The following is a 19,888-nucleotide window of genomic DNA, read 5'->3' on the forward strand; positions in this document are numbered from 1 at the left end:
GCATTAGTGCTATGATCATGAGTATGTCGTGAACTACCATATGCAGGAATTAATGATGACAATGTGTACACTTTTATTCTTATTTTTACATGAGGTGTGTACTGAATAGGAAAAGAAGGTCAATTGTACGACGCCGGCGCGTTTACCTAGTTGGCGACAAATTGCATCCACTACACACAGACATTTATGGCCCCCGACTGACAAATATGGCTCGCCTCCATGCGAGGTTACCCTGTTATTGACCTCAATTTTTCGACAGTCGATATCTTGCCTGCACTTTCCACAGCATCAACTATGACGAAATATGGCTTCCCGAAACATGTCCGCGCAGTCGACGGTAGAACTACTTGAGATCCATGGTCTCCAAGACATGAAGATCCAAGTCGACAGCAACACGAACCTCACTCGACCGTTTAAAGGATCTCATCATACAATCTTATCTTTATCCAGAATCCATACTCTGGACATTGTCGGGACTTTGTTCGCTCCACAACCACCAGAGAGCACCTGCAATCTACTCGATCCAACAGCCCAAGCACCATGGCCTTAAAACCGAACAGCGACCCCCACCGCAAAACCTGCCTCATCCCCTACGTGGATCCCGACACTGCACCCTCAGTCATCCAGGAGCGTCTCAAAGTCCTCCCCTTCCGGCGCAACATCCTCCTCATCCTCGCTCACTCCCAAGGCCTCTTCCCCCACATCAGCGGCCTGCTGGGGGCCTGTTTCGACGGCAAGCAGCGGAAGCTCTCGCTGTTTGACTGGCAGGTAGTGGTGCTTCGAGTGTCCCGCGCTCTCGATGCGAAGTATGAGTGGGATGTCAACGTTCCCGTGGCCGAGGCGTTCGGCTTCCCCCCGGAGAAGGCCGAGGCCATGGGGTGCTCGGCGCAGGACGTGGTCGAGGGGAAAGGCCCGTGGAGTGAGCGGGAGCGGGCGATCTTGCGGCTAGTAGATGAGCAGCTGAAGGGAACTACCAACAAGCCGGACACGGTGAAGGAAGCTCTGCAGCACTTGGACGTGGACGAAGTGGTGGAGGTGTTGGTCATGACGGGGATCTATGCGATGTTGGCGGGGGTGATGAGGGGGTTGAAGATTGACGACGATGAGGTTATTCCGGACTTCCAGGAGAAGATCAGAAGTGCTGTCTCTGAGAATTGATTAGGGGCTGCGGAATGCATATACTTTCTGATTGCGAAGCTTTGATTCCTATACTTACACTAAGGTAGGTAGTCCAATCACATTGCCATATTCGGAATAGATTACCCTAATTGCTGCATTGTTCAAGAGCGGACGCAGACTATGGTGGAAACACTTGCACCAGCATCAGCTCCTAACCTTTAATAATGAGTATGAAAGAAAGAAGATCTAACATCCCCCAAAGAAAACTATCTCCCAGCCAACCCAGACACATATATCGTCCCAAATTCGTAGAAGATTGGTGAATATATGTAAGTAGCTTACTAATCCCTGACTAACGAGCATAAGCACATGCAGCTCCGCAACAAAAGTTGCATATCGCGATCCAACCAAACCCATCCAGAACCTCATCCCGCAAATTAACAAGTTGACTGCCATCCAAAACCTCCACCATCCCTACACCAATTCCACCAATTCACAACCACCAGTCCAACCCTCAACCACCCAGCCATTGCCCCAAGGGCAACCCTACACAGAAACAATGGCCACCAAAACACCAGTACGTCAATCCACCATCCACCCTGTCTCCCCCCAATCCCAATCCCAACCCCAACCCCAATCCCAGTCCCATTCTCCCCCTCTCAAAACCCAACTAACCCCCCAAAAAGTCAACAACAGCCCGCATAACCCACCTCCTCACCCACTGGCCCAAAGACAAAGTCCGCCCGGCCTCCGTCTCCATCCACGCGTACCTGCAATCCCGGCTCCCGCAGCCGCAGCCGCAGCCGCAATCGCCGTCGTCGCCCTCCTCCTCCTCTTCCTCCTCTTCCTCTGCCGCCCAAACGACCCAAAAACCGGGTCTCTCCGAGGCCAACCTCGACGCCCTCACCTCCCTCCTCAACGACAAGTACGCCCGCCGGTACCCGCTGCCGCCGCGCCTGCGCCACCCGGCCAGTAACCCGCAGCACTACGAGAACGTGATCCGGGAGTTTGACGAGGCGCCGGACCGGGATTGGTTGGGCCGGTTGCGGAAGAAGGTGGTGGGGATGTTGCGGTTGAAGTAGACTTCACCTATTCCCTTTCTTACCCTGTTGGGGGTTTATGTTTTTTCCAGTGGGTTGCTGTATGATAGGGTACAAGGGGGAAGAGGGAACCGGTATGGATGGACGGGTAGAGGTAGTCGGGGGGTTGGGGCGATTATGGCGAAAAGGCCTTGGGCATGACGCACGGCACACAGCACTCTACTCTTGCTTTGTGGGATTATAATAACATGGGGGAGCATTTGGTAGATGGGTTGGGTTGGGTTGTGTTGGCTGGAAAATGCTTGCTTGCGTTCGGGCTTGTATCGATCCTGGAGAAACTGGAGTTCGATTTTGGAGAAGTTCGAAAACTCGAAAACTCGAAAACTCGAAACAAGGGGATGGGAATGCGATGAAAACTACTGTACTGTACTTTATGGCTTATGGCGCAACAAAACTTGTATATATATGTGAACCTTTAATGATGCGCAGCAATCAAAAGTGATGGAATTTGAACTATAATGCAATCGCGATATTTCGTTATCTTATTCATCTATGTACAGTACAATCCATATCTTCCGCCCTGAACCTGTCAGGCAATTTCACATATTATATCCAACCCTGTCAATCCAGCTGCGAAGAAAAGGTGCAATAGAAACAAATCACAGCATGGGCTTCACATCGTCAGCAACCTTGAAGGGCGCCTCGGTCTTGCTGCGCACCTCCTCCACGGTGACTCCATCCGCCAGCTCGACCAGCGTTAACCCGTCGGTGAAGTCGACATCAAATACGCACAGCTCGGTGATAATGCGGCTGACACAAGTTTTTCCAGTCAAGGGGAACTCGCACTGCTTGACAATCTTAGGGTTTCCCTTCTTATCGGTGTGCTCCATGGTCACGACCACCTTTGTCGCAGAGGGATTCGAGACGAGGTCCATGGCCCCACCAAAGCCCTTGATCTTGCCTGGAAGCATCCCTGAGCCCGAAGTGATTAGCTTCGTCATCTCCATCTTCAGATATATTGAAATCACTTACAGTTAGCCAGATCACCCCTTGCGCTGACTTGCATTGCGCCCAATATCGTCAAGTCGATGCGACCCGACCGGATCATGCCGAAGGACTCATCGCTACCAAAGCACGCCGCGCCAGGCAACAGCGTCACCGTCTCCTTACCAGCATTAATCAGATCCGGGTCCTCCTGTCCCTTCTTAGGGTAGGGGCCTAATCCCAAAATACCGTTCTCGGACTGCAGCATGACCTCAACCGAGGGATCCACGAAGTTCGGAGCCAGCATCGGCATCCCGATTCCCAGGTTCGCGTACATGCCGTTCTTGAACTCCTTGGCCGCGCGCCGGACAATGCGCTCGCGCTTCGCGGCCGTCTCGCCCTTGCCCAGCGCGGCGGCCTCCTCGGCACCTTCCTCCTTGGCGAAGGTGAACTTCTCGATGTTCTTGGGCGTGGTGCTCTGGACCACACGCTTGACGTAGATCCCGGGCAGATGGATCGCCGCGGGCTCGATCTCGCCCACCTCGACGATGTGCTCCGCTTCGACGATCGTGGTCTTGGCATTGCGGCCCATGGCGCCGTTGAAGTTGGCCGCCGCATAGCGGAACTGACAGTTGCCCAGCTTGTCGGCCTTCCACGCCTTGACGAAGGCGTAGTCGCCCTTGATCGCCTCCTCCATCACATAGCTCTTCTTGTCGAAGACCTTGACGTCCCGCGGATGGCTGTACAGGGCCACGGTTCCGTCGGCGTTGTGCTTCAGAGGAAGCTCTCCTGTCTGCACAACGGTGCCGCAGGCCGCCGGGGTGTAGAACGCCGGAATCCCGGCTCCACCGGCCCGACACCGCTCGGCCAAGGTGCCTTGCGGGGTCAATTCCAGCTCAATCTCGCCTGTCAGGTACATGCGCTCGAAGGTCTTGTTCTCCCCAACGTAACTGGAAATCATCTTCTTGATCTGCTTGGACTGGAGGAGAAGGCCCAGTCCTGATCCGTCGACTCCGGCGTTGTTGCTGACGACGGTCAGGCCGCTGATGGCCGGGTTTTCCCGCACCGCGTTGATCAGAGTGTCCGGTACACCACAGAGACCGAAGCCTCCGGCCAATACCGTTGAGTTGGGCTTCAAATCCTTGATCGCAAGATCGGCAGAAGAGACTACCTTGTTGATCTCTGGCCGACGGATGCTGTGTGAGAACGCACGAGCAAGAAATCGCTGGTGCTAGACGAGTACCAACATTCTTAGTAAATGGTGGGAAATAAAACATAAGAAGCTGAGAACCTACCTTGCTGGGTCCGGTACCGAGCCTCCGCGCAAAGCGCAAGCCCGTAGCTAGTTGAGAAGGCATAATGGCAGTATGAGGGGAAGTGGGCACGGGGAACGCCGTGAGGGGATACACTCTCTGTAGTAATCGATGGATATCCTGACTCGCAGTCACCTACGGAGAGGAGGTAGCAAAATCAGAGTATCAAACAGGACGTAAGAAAGGTATACAAGAGAAGGAGAATCGAGGTTGAGAAGCGGAGAAGCTTCGCCTTTTATCGGGTCAAGAAAGGCAGCGAACGGCTTCAGGCGGGGAGATGCGGAAAGACAGCCGCTGCCCGCTGCTGCCGTCTTCCCCGGATTGAGAAATGCCAACCCTTCCCCCGCATGGATTAGTCCCACGGTTAGTTGGCTGGTCTCCGCACTGGAGAGTTTGGAGCCGGAGTCTGGCCAACAACTGCCTTTCACTTGACCAATTTGGTGTGTCCTGGATAATACTAGGTACAACGAGTCTTTAGAGTCAAAGCGAGTATTGCATTTGCAATTTGACTCTAAACAATTTGGTCTTCATTGTCTACTCCATAGTTGATCAATAACAAGCAGGGTCGGCATCGGGTCCGATTCCGAGCCGCGGCCCCCATCGGATCGGCCCCCTGACTAAGCAGGATCGAAGTCTTCTGAATGATTTTCTTCAAGTGTGTCCATGTGTGTTGGGTGTATACATCGTCCCCATCATCAACCAGTCGTGACGCTGAACCGCACTAACTATTTACAGTAAAGCATACATAATAATCCACCAGATGCATGTGCAAAGAATATCGTACTGAACACAAACAATCACCCTCTGCATGGCAGCATTTCACTATGTCATCGAAAGTGCCACGCAGAATAACAAACATTGCAGCAGACGGAAGCACCCATCCACCCACTGATAAAATCAAACTGTCTAGCTCTGGCAAGACGGTTCCTCACTTTGCCCCACGAAGGGAAAAAAACACAATGCAATCCATATTGACAAGCTGTGTCCTTCGCGTTACTCAAAACGCCCTTCAACCCTTCCGCTCATCGTATCATCTAAACCCTTGCGCTTCAAGGGATTAGGCGTGGATTGTCGCCCTGGCGCTGGATCCCCGGAGTCTACCACGCCACGTCACGTAAGTCAGGATGAGTGCTGTAACCTGCTTCGATGGAATCCTTCTCCTCCTTCATGGGGTGGTCGGCGCCCGTACCTGATATGCTTTGGTCGGCCCAAATCGTATCATATGACGGCGGGTTCATATCCACATCTTCGGTCGATGGGACCTTATTCGTGACTTCTCCCATGGCAGTAAAGCCATTCTCCGGCGCCATCTCGAGTAATTCCCTGCGCACGGGATTGACCAGATCATGCTTCATCCGGTCGTTGACATAGACGAGGAAGTACGGCGTGGGAGGGTTGGACTGGCCCTGGTCTCGAAAAATTTCATCCACATTATGCACCTCGCTCACCTCCTGGTCATTGTACTTGCGCCACACATCGCGATCAAAGTCGAAGATGTAGATGTAGTAATGGCCGAACTCAACAGAGCCCTGATGAATGAACACGGCGTACAACCTGTATGCCTCATCTTTGTTTTCAATAAACTGGTCGGCTATCAGGGCTCGAGTCTTCTTGATCTCGTCCTGGACATCTATTGGGGAGTCAGAGACACCGCGGATAATGTGATAAAGACGACATGGCAAAGAGAAGGAGGAAGCACTTACGCGTCAACTCAGCACGGGCTAGTTGAGAGAGCCGATCGACCTCCGCGCAAAGCTTTCTGGTATCCACATCAAACAAGTGGTCGGCGGAGTCTGCGTCCTCGAGACGATCTGCGGGATTCATAGCCTCTACATTGGCCGACGGCCCCGCATCCTCGACGAAATTTGTCTCTTCTGCAATACTCTCGAGATCGGAAAGAATCCTGCTGGCTTCGTCGAGCAACCCCGCTACATCGACCTTGCTATCTTCCTACGAGAGTGTTCAGTATGTTTTCTCAGTTGAGGAGGGAGGCAATGGTAAACGTACGGTACCGTGTGACAAATCTGACTGCCGAGCTTCGAGACCCTTCAGTGCGGCTTTCCATTCCCAACTCTGCTGCCGTTTTGCCATGATTTCAGGCGACTTAGTATCCATGTAACGGTCCAGGTATATGGTTTCCTCCAATCCGAGATGATGGGTTGACTTGAAGGAGCGTTTCGTTTGGGGGTCAAACTGGACGCGCTGGACCTGGATTTGGAGCACTGGGGGTAGCTTGCTAATAGTACCAAATCGCTCGGCGATGGTATTGTCAACATTGACTTTCTGCACATCGAACGCTCCGTCAAGCGCTGCATAGATGTTGCGTGGACCTGATGCCACATCGACTTTGATGTCGCACCACCATTCTTCCATCGGACGAACGCCCTGCTCGGACTTGAGATAATATATAGTTTTGCCGTAGAACAAGCTGGAGGAAGGAGCTATTAGCGAGGATATCTTAGTCTGCACTTATTTAACTTACTCCTTCACTTGGTCAATCTGTTCGCCATCGGAAGAGTGTGCAACAGGTCGAATCGCGCATTGGCTCTGGAACAGCACATTATTGATCACTTCCGTCACATCCTGCTGGGCCCCAATCTCCAATTCTTCTTGTAGTAGTCTCTGGGGATCGATGACCGGGGTAGGTCGCGGGGGTACTGGTGGTGGTTGGCTAGCAATCACGGGTTGCTCTGCAGGAACAAGACCGCTCGAGGGCTCCGGGGTCACTTTCTGTCCGTCCTCCATCGTGGTGTCAACAGGAGGTTCATTTTCCTTGTCGTCATTATGAGGTTGCTGCGTCTCTTTCGCAGTCGTTTGTTCAGGTGGGACATCAGTGGCGGCTGCGTTAGAGGACTGTTCTTCCTGCGTGGGCTGCGGAGGTCCAAGAGGGCCCAAAATGGGCATTCCCTCGAGTTCGCCCAGGGCTGCTGCGGGCCTGTAAGTCGAAATAGTAGAGCGGCGACGAATGGCTTCTTCATTTGATGTTCCAATGAGAGTCAACCGCGCGAGCTCTTGACTTGGTGTGACGTAAGGAAACGGAGACGTGATCATTTCCGAAAACAAGGTCCGCAACTCTTTCACGACTGTGTCATCTGAGGTAAGCTTTTGGCTTAGATCAACAGAACGAGAAGCACTTACATTGCTGAGAGCGCTCGACCTCCTTCCGTGAAACTTTGCGGGATCCTACTTTCTTTCGGCTCAGGTTCTCATCGCTTAGGTCCATGCTGAAATCCTCGAAGTGCAGGATCAAGTCGCGATACCCACGAACAGAGAAGTAGAACTGCAACAAGCTGTTCAGGTAGCAGGTGTTGCCAATGTTCTGCAGCCCGACCGGCCACTCTGACAAGTTACGGTCCGAGCCAGTGCCCATTCCAGTGGCCTTGTTCGACAGAAAGCTGCTGTTTTTATGCTTCCCAATGATCTGCAAGGCCTGGTTGTACATTTCCACCTTGCTGGGGTCTTCTACCACACAGCACGTATACGCCGCCTCGATCAAATCATCGTCGACAGTGCGATTGTCAATGCGCAAGAGACGATACGCATCCCCAATATCCATCTCACTGGCCGTCATCTCACCAGTCTTGAGAAAGTGCTTCAAAGCATCGGACTTCCGCGCCTCGGCAATAAGCTCAAGAGCTCGCCGCGCAAGATCTCTGTTTGACGGAGCATCCTCAACCTACATGAAACACATTAGCCCGTGAAACGCCGAGGCCACAATCAACGGGGGCCGACCTTGGCAGTGAACAAGGAGATTATGAAGTCGTCGGCAGTTTCACTGGTGACACCTAAATAGTCCTGGGCCTGTTCCACAGTCGATACGCCTAGCACATGGGTTAGCCGCGATCAAAAAGCGCCTGGATCGCGCTCTTAAAATCTTACTATCATCCGCCACGGATTTGATGCGGTCACTACGTCTGCTCTCGCCTATTATGCGCATCTGTCTGCGAGACTCTGCTTCCTGGGCCGAGGTTGTGGAGCTCAGGTACGCGTTGAACGTCCCAATGATACTATCTTCCGTGAGCCGAGGGTTGTCATGAGCCAAACCGAAGTATTCATAAGCATCGGCAACATCGTCCTCGGTGAATCGGCCTTCGGCGTATGCTTTAATGACCGCTTGTTCGATTACAGCGGCATCGTCACCGCCCCTTAGCTGTCCGATCTCTTTGAGGCATTTCAGGTATAAAGGCGACCGTGCGGGGTCGACTGCAACCTGCCGGTGGAAAGCTTCAATGATTGTAGCGGATGACATATCGTCAACAGTGCCCAGATCCTCATAATAACTGTAGTCCCGTTAGCAAGTGCTAGCGAAGTGAGATACGGCGTGAACGCACGGTGCAGGAGCAAGTTGGAATCCTTTCGACCGGCTTGCATTAGGGTCTGGCATGATGATTAGTCGGAACTCATTCAGCAGATGCGGACCTTACTTACAGTCAGCCGCATCCAATGCACGAAGCAAGTCAAATATGGCTGGATCGCTTTGGTTCTCCACCTGATGACCCTTTCTTTCCATCACAGGTCGCTGCTCTATCAGTGCGGTGAGCTCGTGCAAGACATCGTCGAGGAAAATCTTGAGCTGGTCCCGGTATGGATGTTCCGTCCATGGACTGGTCCGCGGGGGTTCCCAGAATCCTTCATTCTATACGATAGTCAGGCATGGTGGTCGAGTAGGGCCAGACACAATGTACGAACCTTGACAGTGAATCCCAGGAATTCCAGCAAATCTTTGCAAGGCACACCATCGAGACCAAAGGAAGTTATAAATCTCTTGTTGTTGGCCGAGATAGATTTGCCCTTGTCAGCTGCATTCAAAGAATTATTAAGGTATGCGCCGAGGGTCTCGAGAATAGTGATCGGCTGTGGCACGCCGAGGCCTTCTAGACGTTCTGGTTCTGCCGCAAAGGCCTCCTCTGCTCGCTGCTGAATGAGCTGAGGATCCGTCAATAGCTGTACCAATCCTTGCGAGAGTACAGGGGAGACCAGTCGAACCGACACCACGGTAGGACACGTGAGGTAGGAGCATTCGAACTCATACGTCTCTACAGTCTGTCCCTTCGGTGTCACATCTTGCCCCGTCGACTTATATACCAGGTGATGCAAATGGTTTGGCGAATTTTGGCTATGTTGGCCGATTGTAGGCGTGGAGTGCACGACGAGTTGCAGATGGTATCGGCACTTGCGGCATATAGCAGATACTTTGGGAGGGTTGGCGCTACTCCTCCTCTCCGGCTCTGGCACAAGGGTTTGCTTCGACTTGATCACATAGTTATGAGGGCATGCGGCAGGAGAGATGTACTCCGGTGGCCCAGTATAGTAATCAGGAAAGACGGGCGGAGCTTGGGAGAGGAGGTTACGGCCAGAAGCTGGGGGGTGGACAGGATCGTAGTCGCAAAGAGCTCGTACGAGACTGGGAGCAGTCCTGCCTGTAGAGCAAAGTGTTAGCCGCACATACACTTTAGAATTGTGTGGGCGCATCCGGCTCGAGGGAATGTACGTACCTGACCTCTGCGTGGATGACATGGATACGCTCTTGGGAGCTTACTGCAGCGCGAGGGGTTGTGGCAGGCAACGGCAAAGCTCTAAGAAAAGACCTCCCATTCAGTCATCTAGAGAGAACTTGGGTTTGAGATGTGATGAGATGTATGAACCACTCGGACAACGGCAGAAAATATGAACTAGATTCGTGCAAATATAGTACGAGGCACGAGGCACTCCAGACAGTGGTAGCAACGGCGGGGAATGGTGAGCGGCCCGCACTCGGCCTGGCGGCAAGCTTGATGGGTCGTATCTTGTCCTTCTTCAAGCACAACAGATTTCCGAGAAGTTCAAAATGAATCATCTAAGCCACTAGAGCGAGATAGAGGGAGAGAGGAATTACCAAAATATGTCAGTACTCTAGAAGAACAAGCGACCGACAGCCGGCGTGGAAATCTACTACCAGATTGCCCTCAATGGGAAGCTCCTCAAGGAAACCCGGCGATAGGCGGTGTCACATGGCAGAAACTCTGACGTCTCCAAATTCATCCACGCCCGTCCGGCGACGACACTTGAAGCCCAGCTGCCACAGCCCATCATACACCCACCTCATATCCCACCGCCACCATGGCCCCTCACTCCGACGAACACGATTACCACCCCAAGGATGCGCTCCAGGCCACCTTGAAAACCACCATGCTCACTGGTGGAGTGGGTCTTTTCGCCTCCGCCGTCCAGAACACCCTGACTAGAAAGAACGTCGGACCATGGGGTGTGTTCACGAGGACTGGCGGCACGATCGGCATTTTCGGTACGAATATCCCATGGCAACTGGCCATTGGAGCATGATCCGGGTCAATTGTCACTCCGTTACTGACACCGCATGTCTAGCCGCGATGGGAGGTACCTACGAGTTCGTGAAGACCGCTTCCGCCAACCTTCGTCAAAAGGAAGACCACTACAACGTCGCGCTGGGAGGTTTTTTCTCCGGTGCTATTCTGGGACTTAAAGGTCAGTGCTGCACAATTGCTTTGAATGCTGTCAATCACATGCCCCTCTCCCCCAATTGGATTTACCGCTGACGAGTCCCGAATAGTCCGCACTTTCCCCGCAGTCCTGGGCTATGGTGTTGGCCTGGCCGTCACTCTCGGCGCTTTCGAATACACCGGTGGTTCGTTCTTCGGTAAGAAGCGGGATCCCAACGTCGACGAGTTCGAGCGTCGGGAGCGGATCAGAACGGCATACAGAACCTCCGGGGAGGAGACTCTTGCTCAGCTGGGTGAGGGACGAGGTAGGTCTCCCAAATGATGAACGGCATCGTCGGACACTTGATGCAGAACGCCGCCAAAAGCTAACGTTGTATCCGAACAGGTATCTACGGCCCTGGATATGCTGAGAGACGGCGGGAGAGAATCAAGGAGGCATACGGTATCGAGGTTCCTGCATCATAGAAATGGTTTCATTGAATTTTTCCTCTTTGCGCAGTCTTCCCTCTCCCCCATTTCCGATATATTCTTTTGTGTAAAATTATTGCGTTACCCAGATGCCGTTCAGCTAGCAGATTTGGCACGTCCCCACGAATGCACCTTTTTTCTTACTCGTGTTTTGAACTTTGCTGGGAGAACGGGTATTTCAGCGCAAGTAATCGCATAATGCGGATTATATCTACGTATGAGGCTTGCATTGAAGATAAGGAAGGTCGTCACGGAATAAGTGAAGTAAATGATACATGCAAGAGCCAGAGGTTCAGCATGCCGCGCGATCTCTCCAGCGATGCAGAGAACAATAGCCCCTGCTTCGAATTTAAACCCATCGGTCGTCGTTTTTATTTTGAATGGTTCAATTGCTAGCTATTCGATCACTAGGAAGTCTGTCTCGAAATTGCAGGCATTCCTATTGCCATACCGAAGCATTATGTCTACCTCCGCATTTCTTAAATTACCACTGGAGGGGTGCCGGCCAATCACACGGTCAGCTTATCAAAGCAGCAGAGAGTCTCTGTAAGTACAAGACTCTACAGGTAAGGTACCATCCAACTACTAATACAACAGAGAAGATACATGTGCTTCATGCATATATCGTAAGTCAAGGACACTCAAAAGACAAAATATATTCAAGCGCCCTTTCTGCTCTGACATTGCTCAGAATCGCGATGCTGCAGAGTGCTTTGCTCAAGTGCATTTACATATGGGCTTGGCGTGAACTATACGCTAACGGTGTTCGTACCTACCTAACTTAGTAGAACTGAATTGCTACTTATTGAGGACGGAAGAATCCAAGCTGGAGCAGAAGATGAAGACTCCACAGAGGTCAACTCCACTCGCTTCTGAGCGCTACATCACCCTGGCAAAAGTCCTGAGGTGGCCTGTCCGGTCGCCACCAGCTGAGACGTGCGAAGAGCAACTGTGAAATAGTAATCATCAGGGTGAATGGATAGACAAACCAGGTCTCCGGACCCCAAGACCAGCTTATTATATCCATTAACGGATGTGGTGCAGGAAGTGGAGGGCAGTGGCAGTGGCAGTGGCAGGAGCAGGAGCAGGACAGTGGGAGGCGAGCGGGATTATTCTCCGCATAATTGCGGGCATCTGCAACAAGCATTAGATCGGGGATTAGTGTCTTAGATCAGATGAGTTTACTACTGAGTACCTCACTCTACCTGAACCTCGTTTCGTGGGAGCAATATTGCTAAATCCGAAGGGGAGAGTGGTTTTGTATGTTCGCAAATGCTCTGTATCTGATCAAGTGCGTTCAGACAGGCTTCACTTGCACCTTAGTATCATCTCCGCTGCTATGCATGTCCAGGCAGAAGTATTTCGCCTTGGTAGTACAGCTTCGCCTTCCCATCAGGCTACCTCACATTAGGCCTGCAGATTGGCAACTAACTTCGCACTCAGGTCAGATAAGCACCGCGCATAGTGCAACCCTCCATCCCTCCCTTCTTCTCGGGCTTCTAGAAAGGCAAGGGAACCAGCCGTTCTCCGAGGTTCACCGGATGAAACTCTCACCCAGGCTGATGGGTCGCCCAGCTGTCTACTCCGTATTGACACAGAGTCAAGGGATGCATGATAATCTATGCAGGGGAACTTATGATATCACATCGTCGGGGGTGACCCCTCTTCCTCCTCCCCTCCTCGTCAACAGTACCGGTACTTCTGTTCCTCTTGATCAACCAGGACGGCGAATCGACTCGCCTTCGGATGTGCATGTGAAGTCATTGCAATTGTAGATGTCTTCTCTGAATTACAAGGAAAGAGGAACTGATGTTCGTGCGCTAACTGGTTTCATTCCGGAGGGAAGGTAAGTGGATGACAGGGCTACGTCAAGGGTGCGTGCATTGCAGAGAGAAAAAGGTGTCATGTGGAGTGTTGTTGCAGAAGCGAGAAGCGAGCAGCGAGCCATCAGACCTTTGGTATGTGGAATTGGGCTGGATGCTTCGCGATCGATGAGAGAAACAGCAAGAGATTGACCTCAGGATCGGTGGTTCGACCTCACATACTGTGTCAGTGGTTCACATTCGTGTACCTCGTAGTGGTGCATCCATCCGGATCGACATGGAGTGGATGAACCGTGCATGACGTCGAGGATCGATAGGAATCTTGGGAATGCTGCCTCGCCGATACCCGAATGGGAAAGACCAGAAAAGAAGCTGAGAGTGTAGAGGGATCCATTCCCGAAGATCCGCCCGGGAGTCTCCTTTTCTCCTGTGTGCATCTGAGTTTGATTAGAATTGCCACCTGTTCGGCAACAAGAGAGGGAGAGGGGGTGGGGAGGGGGGGGGAGGAAGGGGATTGGAAAAGGGGTGTTCCCATCAAAGGCATAAGGAAGTATTGCGCAGATACAGCATCAAACTATCCGTAGATTGGCTGGACGGACAAACCCCCCCCGCCCCGGCCACTGCCCGAGAAGGCAAAACGAGAGCTGTGGGGACCAACTCCCTAGCCACAATCCGACTTACGTAAGGTAAGGGTGATGCTTAGTTATGCATGGCACCAGCCACGTTCCATGCATGAGATTCATGTACGTACTGTAAAAGACTTAGATCATGCTTCGGGCAGTGAGGGCAGGCAGCAACCACAACCTGAACAACCATACTCCATAGTAGCAGCAGCAGATAGCATCAGCGGCAAGGATTGTGGGCTTTCCCTTTTCTCTTTCCATGATTATTGGGTGGCGCCATAGTCATGAGAATGACGATGGGCCTACTAACTGTACCTTGTACCTAGTACCTACATGCAGTGTGTATTGTTTGTATCGAATCTGACCGTGGGATGATGATCATCCTTTGGGTAGGCTATGTTCTGTGTTCTATTGTACTCCAGTTTGAGATTGGTGAGTTTCTATAGATTTTAATTTATCTTTGGAGAGTCTGGATTATGAGACTATATTTATAAATCCAATGGAAAAGGGGAACGGACCATAGTGCATGTTGCCCAGACCCATTGAGACTACGGAGTACATGTGTATGCATAGTAGTACGGTAGCTGCATAGGTATAGTATACTTGAATGGTTCTTCTCGTACTTTCTGGCCACCCTCCTTTCTCCTCCCCTCCTCAGCAAACAGAACTCTAAAAACAAGGTGTATGGTCAGAGAAGAGATAAAGAAAGTCAAGTGAAGAAAAGTATGGAGTAAAGAAGAAGAAAAAAAAAGAAAAATTCAGAGGTCGGGACCGGGGATTCCGTCCCAAGCGTCATAACGTCGCAGTTACCATCTGGTTCGTTTGGCTGGGGTAGACGTCATCCGAACCGGCACTGGATATAACCACTTCCCCCCTTTAAACCTTCAGAGGCTAAGAAAGGGAACTGTGTAACTTTCGAGTTATCTACAATTCTACAACTCTACAACTCTACAACTCTACAACTCTACAACTCTACTACACTTTACTCTCTACATTATACCTCCTACCTATACTCTTCTACACTTTCCTCCTTCTTTCAACTGTTCCTGAAACATTGACGGCGATCTGGATTGCACAGATTGAGAGATTGTCTCCTGTCACTACTTGAATTGGAGAGTCTCCTTATTTCCGTTCTACTTACTAGTAACGTTACTACTAGACTACGACTACTCCGGGCCCAGCCCAGTTCCAATTTCCCATTTCCCATTTCCCATTTTCCATTTTCCATTTCCACCCCCCATCGATCCTATACGAACTAGTTTCTCCCTCAGTGGAGACCCAATCTCCCCCCGAACGTCGCGTCCTGATCGACTGTGGAATGATTTTCTATTCTTCTAGCCTCTCTTCTTTTTTGACCGAAGGGGTATTATCTGTGAAAGTCATTCTGCTAGTTGAATGAGAGACCCTTTAGGTCGTTCGCCCCGGTAACCAGCCAATACCACCTCCGATTAACCAGCCATACTACACTATTACTACTACCTGCTCCTTCTACGACTCTACTAGATCCGATCAATTTGGCTGGTTCTTTTTAGATTGACTCTCCTTTTCTCTCTCTCTCTCTCCCTCTCTCTCTCTCTCTTTCCCTCCTACTCTTCCTCCTACGACTCCTGTCCTCCCTATTCTCATTTCTTTCTTCAACACTTCGCATTTCATGATATATTGTTACTCTGGACGCCCTTATAACTCTGATCGCGGCCCGCATTCGGCAACGGACCTTTTTTTCCAACGACGGACCGAATTGATATCGACACACGGGCCTGGACTGCCTTGCACCGCCCGATTGCGCTGACTTGCATTGCCCGTCACCACCACCACCACCACTCCACTAAACTACCGCACTCTTACTCGCGACACGACGACTACCGCCACTCGTCCACCCTCCTCCTCCCTCTCTTCTCTTTCCTCCTCTCCTCGCCTTCCTTTCCTGCCCAGTCATGGCTATGGCCGTTAGGTCGCAAACGCCGGTGCAGGACCCCTATGGCACCCTACCTCAGCATCCTGATTCTCTACTAAACCGCGGAGCATACGGCGCGCGCTCCAGTTCCCGACCCAACTCCATTATCGCCAGTACTTCCGGCTACAATAACGTCACCCACGCCGCCGACCCCACCTCTCACCCTCACACCGGTCGCTTCCACGAGGAGTTCGACGCTGCCAGCCAGCGCGGCTCCGTTATTGTGGACGGTCCGTCGAGCGCCGGCATGCAACGCTCGGCTTCACAGATGTCCCAATCTCGATCCGCAACCCCGACCAGATCCGGCACTTTGAGAAAGAAGGCCTCCCTCAGTAAGAGAGGTAGCATGCGTCGCAGTGGTAGCAAGAGAAGCCTGCGGGCGGGTAGCGTACGAAGCCTCGTCCTGGGCGATAGAGAGAAATACGGCATCGATGGCGAAGATCCGAACAGCGCATTCTATATTCCTGTTCCAACGGATGGAAGCCCGACCGAGGTACTGGCTAACCGCTTCCAATGTAAGAACCCCTCATATCCAGTAGAACGATCCAGGAGGCAACATGCTAATATGCGACAGCGTGGCGCAAAATCCTCAAAGATCTTATCGTCTTCTTCAAGGAAGTGCAGAAGTCGTACGAAACACGCTCGAAACTCTTCATGTCCGCCTCGAACATCATGAACAACACATCACTGCCGCCGACGTTCCTCAAGTCGGGTGGTCTGGCAGATGCGACCGAGATCTTGCGCGACTTTCACCGCCAAGGTTATTTGGAAGCGACTAAGGCGGCCGAGGTGGAGAGCGAGGTTGTCAATCAGCTTATGGGTCTCCGTAATGATCTGCAGAAGAAGACTAAGGAGATCCGCAGCCTGTCGGGTGATTTCCGAAACTCTGTCGACAAAGAAGTTGACGCCACTCGCAAGGCCGTTCGACACTTACACGAGGCCCTGGGTCTGGTCGACACTGATCCATCTGCGACTTCTGGAAAGGGCGATCCTTTCATTGTTCGGTTGAGTGTGGACAAACAAATCGAGAAACAGATCGAAGAAGAGAATTATTTGCATCGGGTATGTTGTGGTTGTTCCTCGTCTCGATGCTCCATGCGCGACAGACACTAATAAGCATCTAGGCATTCTTGAACTTGGAGAACTCTGGTCGCGAGCTCGAATCCATTGTTGTCAGTGAGATTCAGAAGGCCTACAACGCCTATGCCAGCATCCTCAAGCGGGAGGCTGACGAAGCCTACGACACCGTCGAGAAACTCCGCGCTGGACCCATCTCGATGCCACACGACCATGAGTGGAATGCATTCATTGCAGACACTGACGAACTGGTTGATCCCGGAGTGCCTCTTCGTGATATCGAGAGCATCACCTACCCAGGAAAGGACCACCCTGCCGCCGCAGAGGTCCGGTCGGGTATGCTGGAGCGTAAGAGCAAGTATCTTAAGAGCTACACGCCCGGCTGGTATGTCCTGTCACCCACGCACCTCCATGAATTCAAATCCGCCGACCGCGTCGCATGGCAACAACCGGTGATGTCGTTAAACCTCTTGGATCAGAAACTGGGGTCGCACTCGCAGCCCGACTCGACCTCGCACAAGTTCATGCTCAAGGGAAGACAGACCGGAACCATGCACCGGGGTCACTCGTGGGTCTTCCGCGCAGAAACCCATGAGACGATGATGGCCTGGTACGAAGATATTGAGAGCCTCATGTCCAAGACGGGCGAGGCCCGCAACGCATACGTGAGACGCCATGTCCGCACCGTGAGTGGCGCCAGTTTCCGTAACAGCAGCGATGGAATGGATGAGGATGAAGCGGATAGGACTCCCTACTCTGCGGAGTCAGCCGTCCTGTACCAAGAGCGTCCCACTTCGCAGCCCCGTCAACCAGGAGGCCGCTTTCCCAGCGATGTCCAGATAGATCGTCACTTAGAAGCGCCTCTGTCGCCTTCCAGCGGTGAGAGCTCCGGTGACAGAGACCTGCTGGCGGCGGCCGGGTCCTTTTCTGACCCTCGACCATTCAGTAGCGCCATGACCGATGGTGATGCAAATGGCAGCCACTTGGAGAATCAAGGGTATCCCCAGCCAGTAGAAAGGCACGACAGCCACTATGGCACATGGATGGGAGCCGGAGGTTATAATGAGCAAACTCAGCCCGCGCAACAAGGTTACCACCGAGGTTATCAGGACCGAGAGACTGGCGAGGCCATCTTCGTCAACGGCATGGGTTCCACGAGTTCGCGAGATCCATCTTTGACCCGCCAGCGCAACCGCGGCGAAAGCGCCTCAACAGCGCCCACGGCGACGAATGGGACAGAGTACACACACAACACCCTTCCGAGCTCAATTGACGAGCACGAGGAACCCAATGTTAATATCGTTGGGGTTGAGCTCGACGGCGCAGCCAAGCAGCCCATGGCAACCACCGACCATGAGGGAATTATACATGCTGGCCCGTCTGTCGGCACTGTTGCCACTGACATGGCCGTCACTCAGAATGGCAGTGCCAAACGACCTCCCGCACAAACCAAGGGCAGTGTCTCCACTCTTGAACTGCAGATTCCAGGCCACTATCCTCCTGCAAATAACCTGTCGCCATAGACGCAGGGAGCCCTTGTGATCGGGTAATCTTGGACGAATGGCCATCTACCATCATCTGAAATGCTGCTGACTTGGGGAAGGAGCTCCGACGGAAAGAAAAGAGTCCTGCAACCCCAAGAAAGCATTTTCCTTTGTCACACCCTTTCCTATGTTTTTTCCCTTTGTATATCTTCACGACCTGACGACAATGACGTGGTGATCCTGATATGTGTGCGCCTTTGACCTTCAATCATATTTGAGGAGCTCTCATGCATGACACATACCAACAAACAAATTTTCAACAACAAGATGTGGGAAGGAGAGATACAGAATTCAAATATCCTCACTTTGACAAATCTCACCCCAAATTCTTCCCAGTCCCTTTATATATCCACACATTTCACACAACCGTGCACTCCATCGCTCTTGGCGTTCTGTGTCACAAAATCTGACAGATTCGACTAGCGGGAACCGGATTGGGGCAGTCAACTCCCTCCGGGGGTTAGTTACTGTACAGCTTGACAGGTCAAGTGAACTTTGACCACGGCTGAACTTTTTTTTTTCTATTTCAATATTCGTCACCTCTTCCTTTTCTATTTCTCTTTACAAAGGCGTTAGACTCCCGGGTGGCCGGGCGGCACGGAAACGGATAAGGCGGTTGGTTGGCTGGCTGGTTGGTCGGTTGGGTTCATCGGCTGAGGGGTTTCTCATTGCACTGCAGCCAGTGCTCTCTGCTTCAAGGGTCTTGGCTTCAAGGTTATCGTTTCCTGATTTCTTTCTTGCTTGCTTGCTTTACTTCTTTGTTGCCTCTTACTTACTTACACTTCTCTTGTATCTATTTCACCCATTTCTCATCATCATCACTGATTTCAATTCCCTCCATCACCATTGTTTGAGTGTTGGCTGCCTGAGGTCGAGTCGATGATGAGCTTTTCTTTTCTTTTTGCTTGCTTCTCTTATTCCCTTCCTGTTTGAGTCCATCTAGGTGTTGCTCAAAGCTGGCTTTTCTGATCGTATCGGTTCTGGATCTATCATATTCCCTTGACTTTCTTCTGGCACTTTCTACGGTACTCCGTACAATACGATAAAAGAATTTGCAGTCTGTGTGGTAACCATCCTCCCGGCCTAACCATTCATGGTGAGGAAGATCTGAATCATCAGACGATGAAAAGAGGACCACCGTCCGTTTCCTTGGAAAAGTACAATAAACCACCCACCTCTACCACTTGCACCCTCCCTGTAGATTTCGAGACTGGGTGTAATTTAAGACGAAGGTATTGTCTTGAGTAGGAGCGAATTCCGAGTGCAATTATTCTTAATCTTTTACGTTTTATGTATTATGGCAGTCCACGTATACACGGGTTTGTGCCATTTTTTATCTTAATTCCAGTGTGCATGAATAAGATAGTCAAATATGATGGCAACGACCAACTATATTGTACATGGATGTTGTCTTCGGGTGTATCCCGTGATTGCGTCCGTTGAGACCAAGGGAACAACCACAGTCTCCCACCGGACAATATGTTG

At 51.8% G+C, this 19,888-nt stretch overlaps 6 protein-coding genes across 6 annotated transcripts; 4 read left to right on the forward strand and 2 right to left on the reverse strand.

The window, feature by feature from the left end:
• The first annotated feature begins 102 nt into the window (after positions 1-102).
• On the forward strand, positions 103-1,237 carry BO66DRAFT_390346 (uncharacterized protein). Its single transcript, XM_025646982.1, has one exon. It carries the CDS (start codon positions 541-543, stop codon positions 1,156-1,158), a length of 618 nt encoding a protein of 205 aa, XP_025506046.1. The 5' UTR covers positions 103-540; the 3' UTR covers positions 1,159-1,237.
• A 300-nt stretch (positions 1,238-1,537) lies between these two features.
• On the forward strand, positions 1,538-2,662 carry BO66DRAFT_390347 (ubiquinol-cytochrome c reductase complex assembly factor 2). The gene is made up of 2 exons (XM_025646983.1): positions 1,538-1,696; positions 1,806-2,662. The coding sequence occupies exons 1-2, from the start codon at positions 1,679-1,681 to the stop codon at positions 2,199-2,201; spliced, it is 414 nt and encodes a 137-aa protein (XP_025506047.1). The 5' UTR covers positions 1,538-1,678; the 3' UTR covers positions 2,202-2,662.
• On the reverse strand, positions 2,651-4,692 carry BO66DRAFT_390348 (3-oxoacid CoA-transferase). Its single transcript, XM_025646984.1, has 3 exons — positions 4,439-4,692; positions 3,192-4,374; positions 2,651-3,132 (listed from the first exon to the last, which is right to left on the reverse strand). Exons 1-3 carry the CDS (start codon positions 4,499-4,501, stop codon positions 2,819-2,821), a joined length of 1,560 nt encoding a protein of 519 aa, XP_025506048.1. The 5' UTR covers positions 4,502-4,692; the 3' UTR covers positions 2,651-2,818.
• A 423-nt stretch (positions 4,693-5,115) lies between these two features.
• BO66DRAFT_390349 (ubiquitin-specific protease UBP2) lies at positions 5,116-10,093 on the reverse strand. Its single transcript, XM_025646985.1, has 11 exons — positions 9,952-10,093; positions 9,146-9,876; positions 8,885-9,092; positions 8,788-8,833; positions 8,336-8,736; positions 8,189-8,277; positions 7,595-8,132; positions 6,939-7,539; positions 6,464-6,884; positions 6,160-6,406; positions 5,116-6,086 (listed from the first exon to the last, which is right to left on the reverse strand). The coding sequence occupies exons 1-11, from the start codon at positions 9,971-9,973 to the stop codon at positions 5,554-5,556; spliced, it is 3,837 nt and encodes a 1,278-aa protein (XP_025506049.1). The 5' UTR covers positions 9,974-10,093; the 3' UTR covers positions 5,116-5,553.
• A 462-nt stretch (positions 10,094-10,555) lies between these two features.
• On the forward strand, positions 10,556-11,610 carry BO66DRAFT_469942 (Tim17/Tim22/Tim23/Pmp24 family protein; the record flags this gene model as incomplete). The annotated part of the gene is made up of 4 exons (XM_025652751.1): positions 10,556-10,739; positions 10,820-10,939; positions 11,025-11,219; positions 11,300-11,610. 4 exons carry the CDS (start codon positions 10,556-10,558, stop codon positions 11,377-11,379), a joined length of 579 nt encoding a protein of 192 aa, XP_025506050.1. The 3' UTR covers positions 11,380-11,610.
• Positions 11,611-15,646: 4,036 nt separating this feature from the next.
• BO66DRAFT_40864 (SLM1 family PH domain-containing protein) lies at positions 15,647-18,508 on the forward strand. The gene is made up of 3 exons (XM_025649135.1): positions 15,647-16,297; positions 16,357-16,844; positions 16,907-18,508. Exons 1-3 carry the CDS (start codon positions 15,763-15,765, stop codon positions 18,380-18,382), a joined length of 2,499 nt encoding a protein of 832 aa, XP_025506051.1. The 5' UTR covers positions 15,647-15,762; the 3' UTR covers positions 18,383-18,508.
• Positions 18,509-19,888: the final 1,380 nt, after the last annotated feature.

Source organism: Aspergillus aculeatinus (assembly GCF_003184765.1).
Source record: "Aspergillus aculeatinus CBS 121060 unplaced genomic scaffold BO66scaffold_13, whole genome shotgun sequence".
In the NCBI taxonomy this organism is placed as follows: domain Eukaryota; kingdom Fungi; phylum Ascomycota; class Eurotiomycetes; order Eurotiales; family Aspergillaceae; genus Aspergillus; species Aspergillus aculeatinus.

What these genes read in the sequence shown, in the direction of transcription:
- BO66DRAFT_390346 (XM_025646982.1), top strand. Translation starts at nt 541, where the DNA reads ATGGCCTTAAAACCGAACAGCGACCCCCACCGCAAAACCTGCCTCATC.
- BO66DRAFT_390348 (XM_025646984.1), bottom strand. Translation starts at nt 4,501, where the DNA reads ATGCCTTCTCAACTAGCTACGGGCTTGCGCTTTGCGCGGAGGCTCGGT. An exon ending in TCGGTACCGGACCCAGCAAG is followed by an intron (nt 4,375 to 4,438) that starts GTAGGTTCTCAG and finishes GTACTCGTCTAG; the next exon opens with CACCAGCGATTTCTTGCTCG. An exon ending in AAGGGGTGATCTGGCTAACT is followed by an intron (nt 3,133 to 3,191) that starts GTAAGTGATTTC and finishes CTTCGGGCTCAG; the next exon opens with GGATGCTTCCAGGCAAGATC.
- BO66DRAFT_390349 (XM_025646985.1), bottom strand. Translation starts at nt 9,973, where the DNA reads ATGTCATCCACGCAGAGGTCAG. An exon ending in TGCATTGGATGCGGCTGACT is followed by an intron (nt 8,834 to 8,884) that starts GTAAGTAAGGTC and finishes TCATCATGCCAG; the next exon opens with ACCCTAATGCAAGCCGGTCG. An exon ending in TTCCAACTTGCTCCTGCACC is followed by an intron (nt 8,737 to 8,787) that starts GTGCGTTCACGC and finishes ACGGGACTACAG; the next exon opens with TTATTATGAGGATCTGGGCA.
- BO66DRAFT_40864 (XM_025649135.1), top strand. Translation starts at nt 15,763, where the DNA reads ATGGCTATGGCCGTTAGGTCGCAAACGCCGGTGCAGGACCCCTATGGC. An exon ending in ACTGGCTAACCGCTTCCAAT is followed by an intron (nt 16,298 to 16,356) that starts GTAAGAACCCCT and finishes AATATGCGACAG; the next exon opens with CGTGGCGCAAAATCCTCAAA. An exon ending in AAGAGAATTATTTGCATCGG is followed by an intron (nt 16,845 to 16,906) that starts GTATGTTGTGGT and finishes ATAAGCATCTAG; the next exon opens with GCATTCTTGAACTTGGAGAA.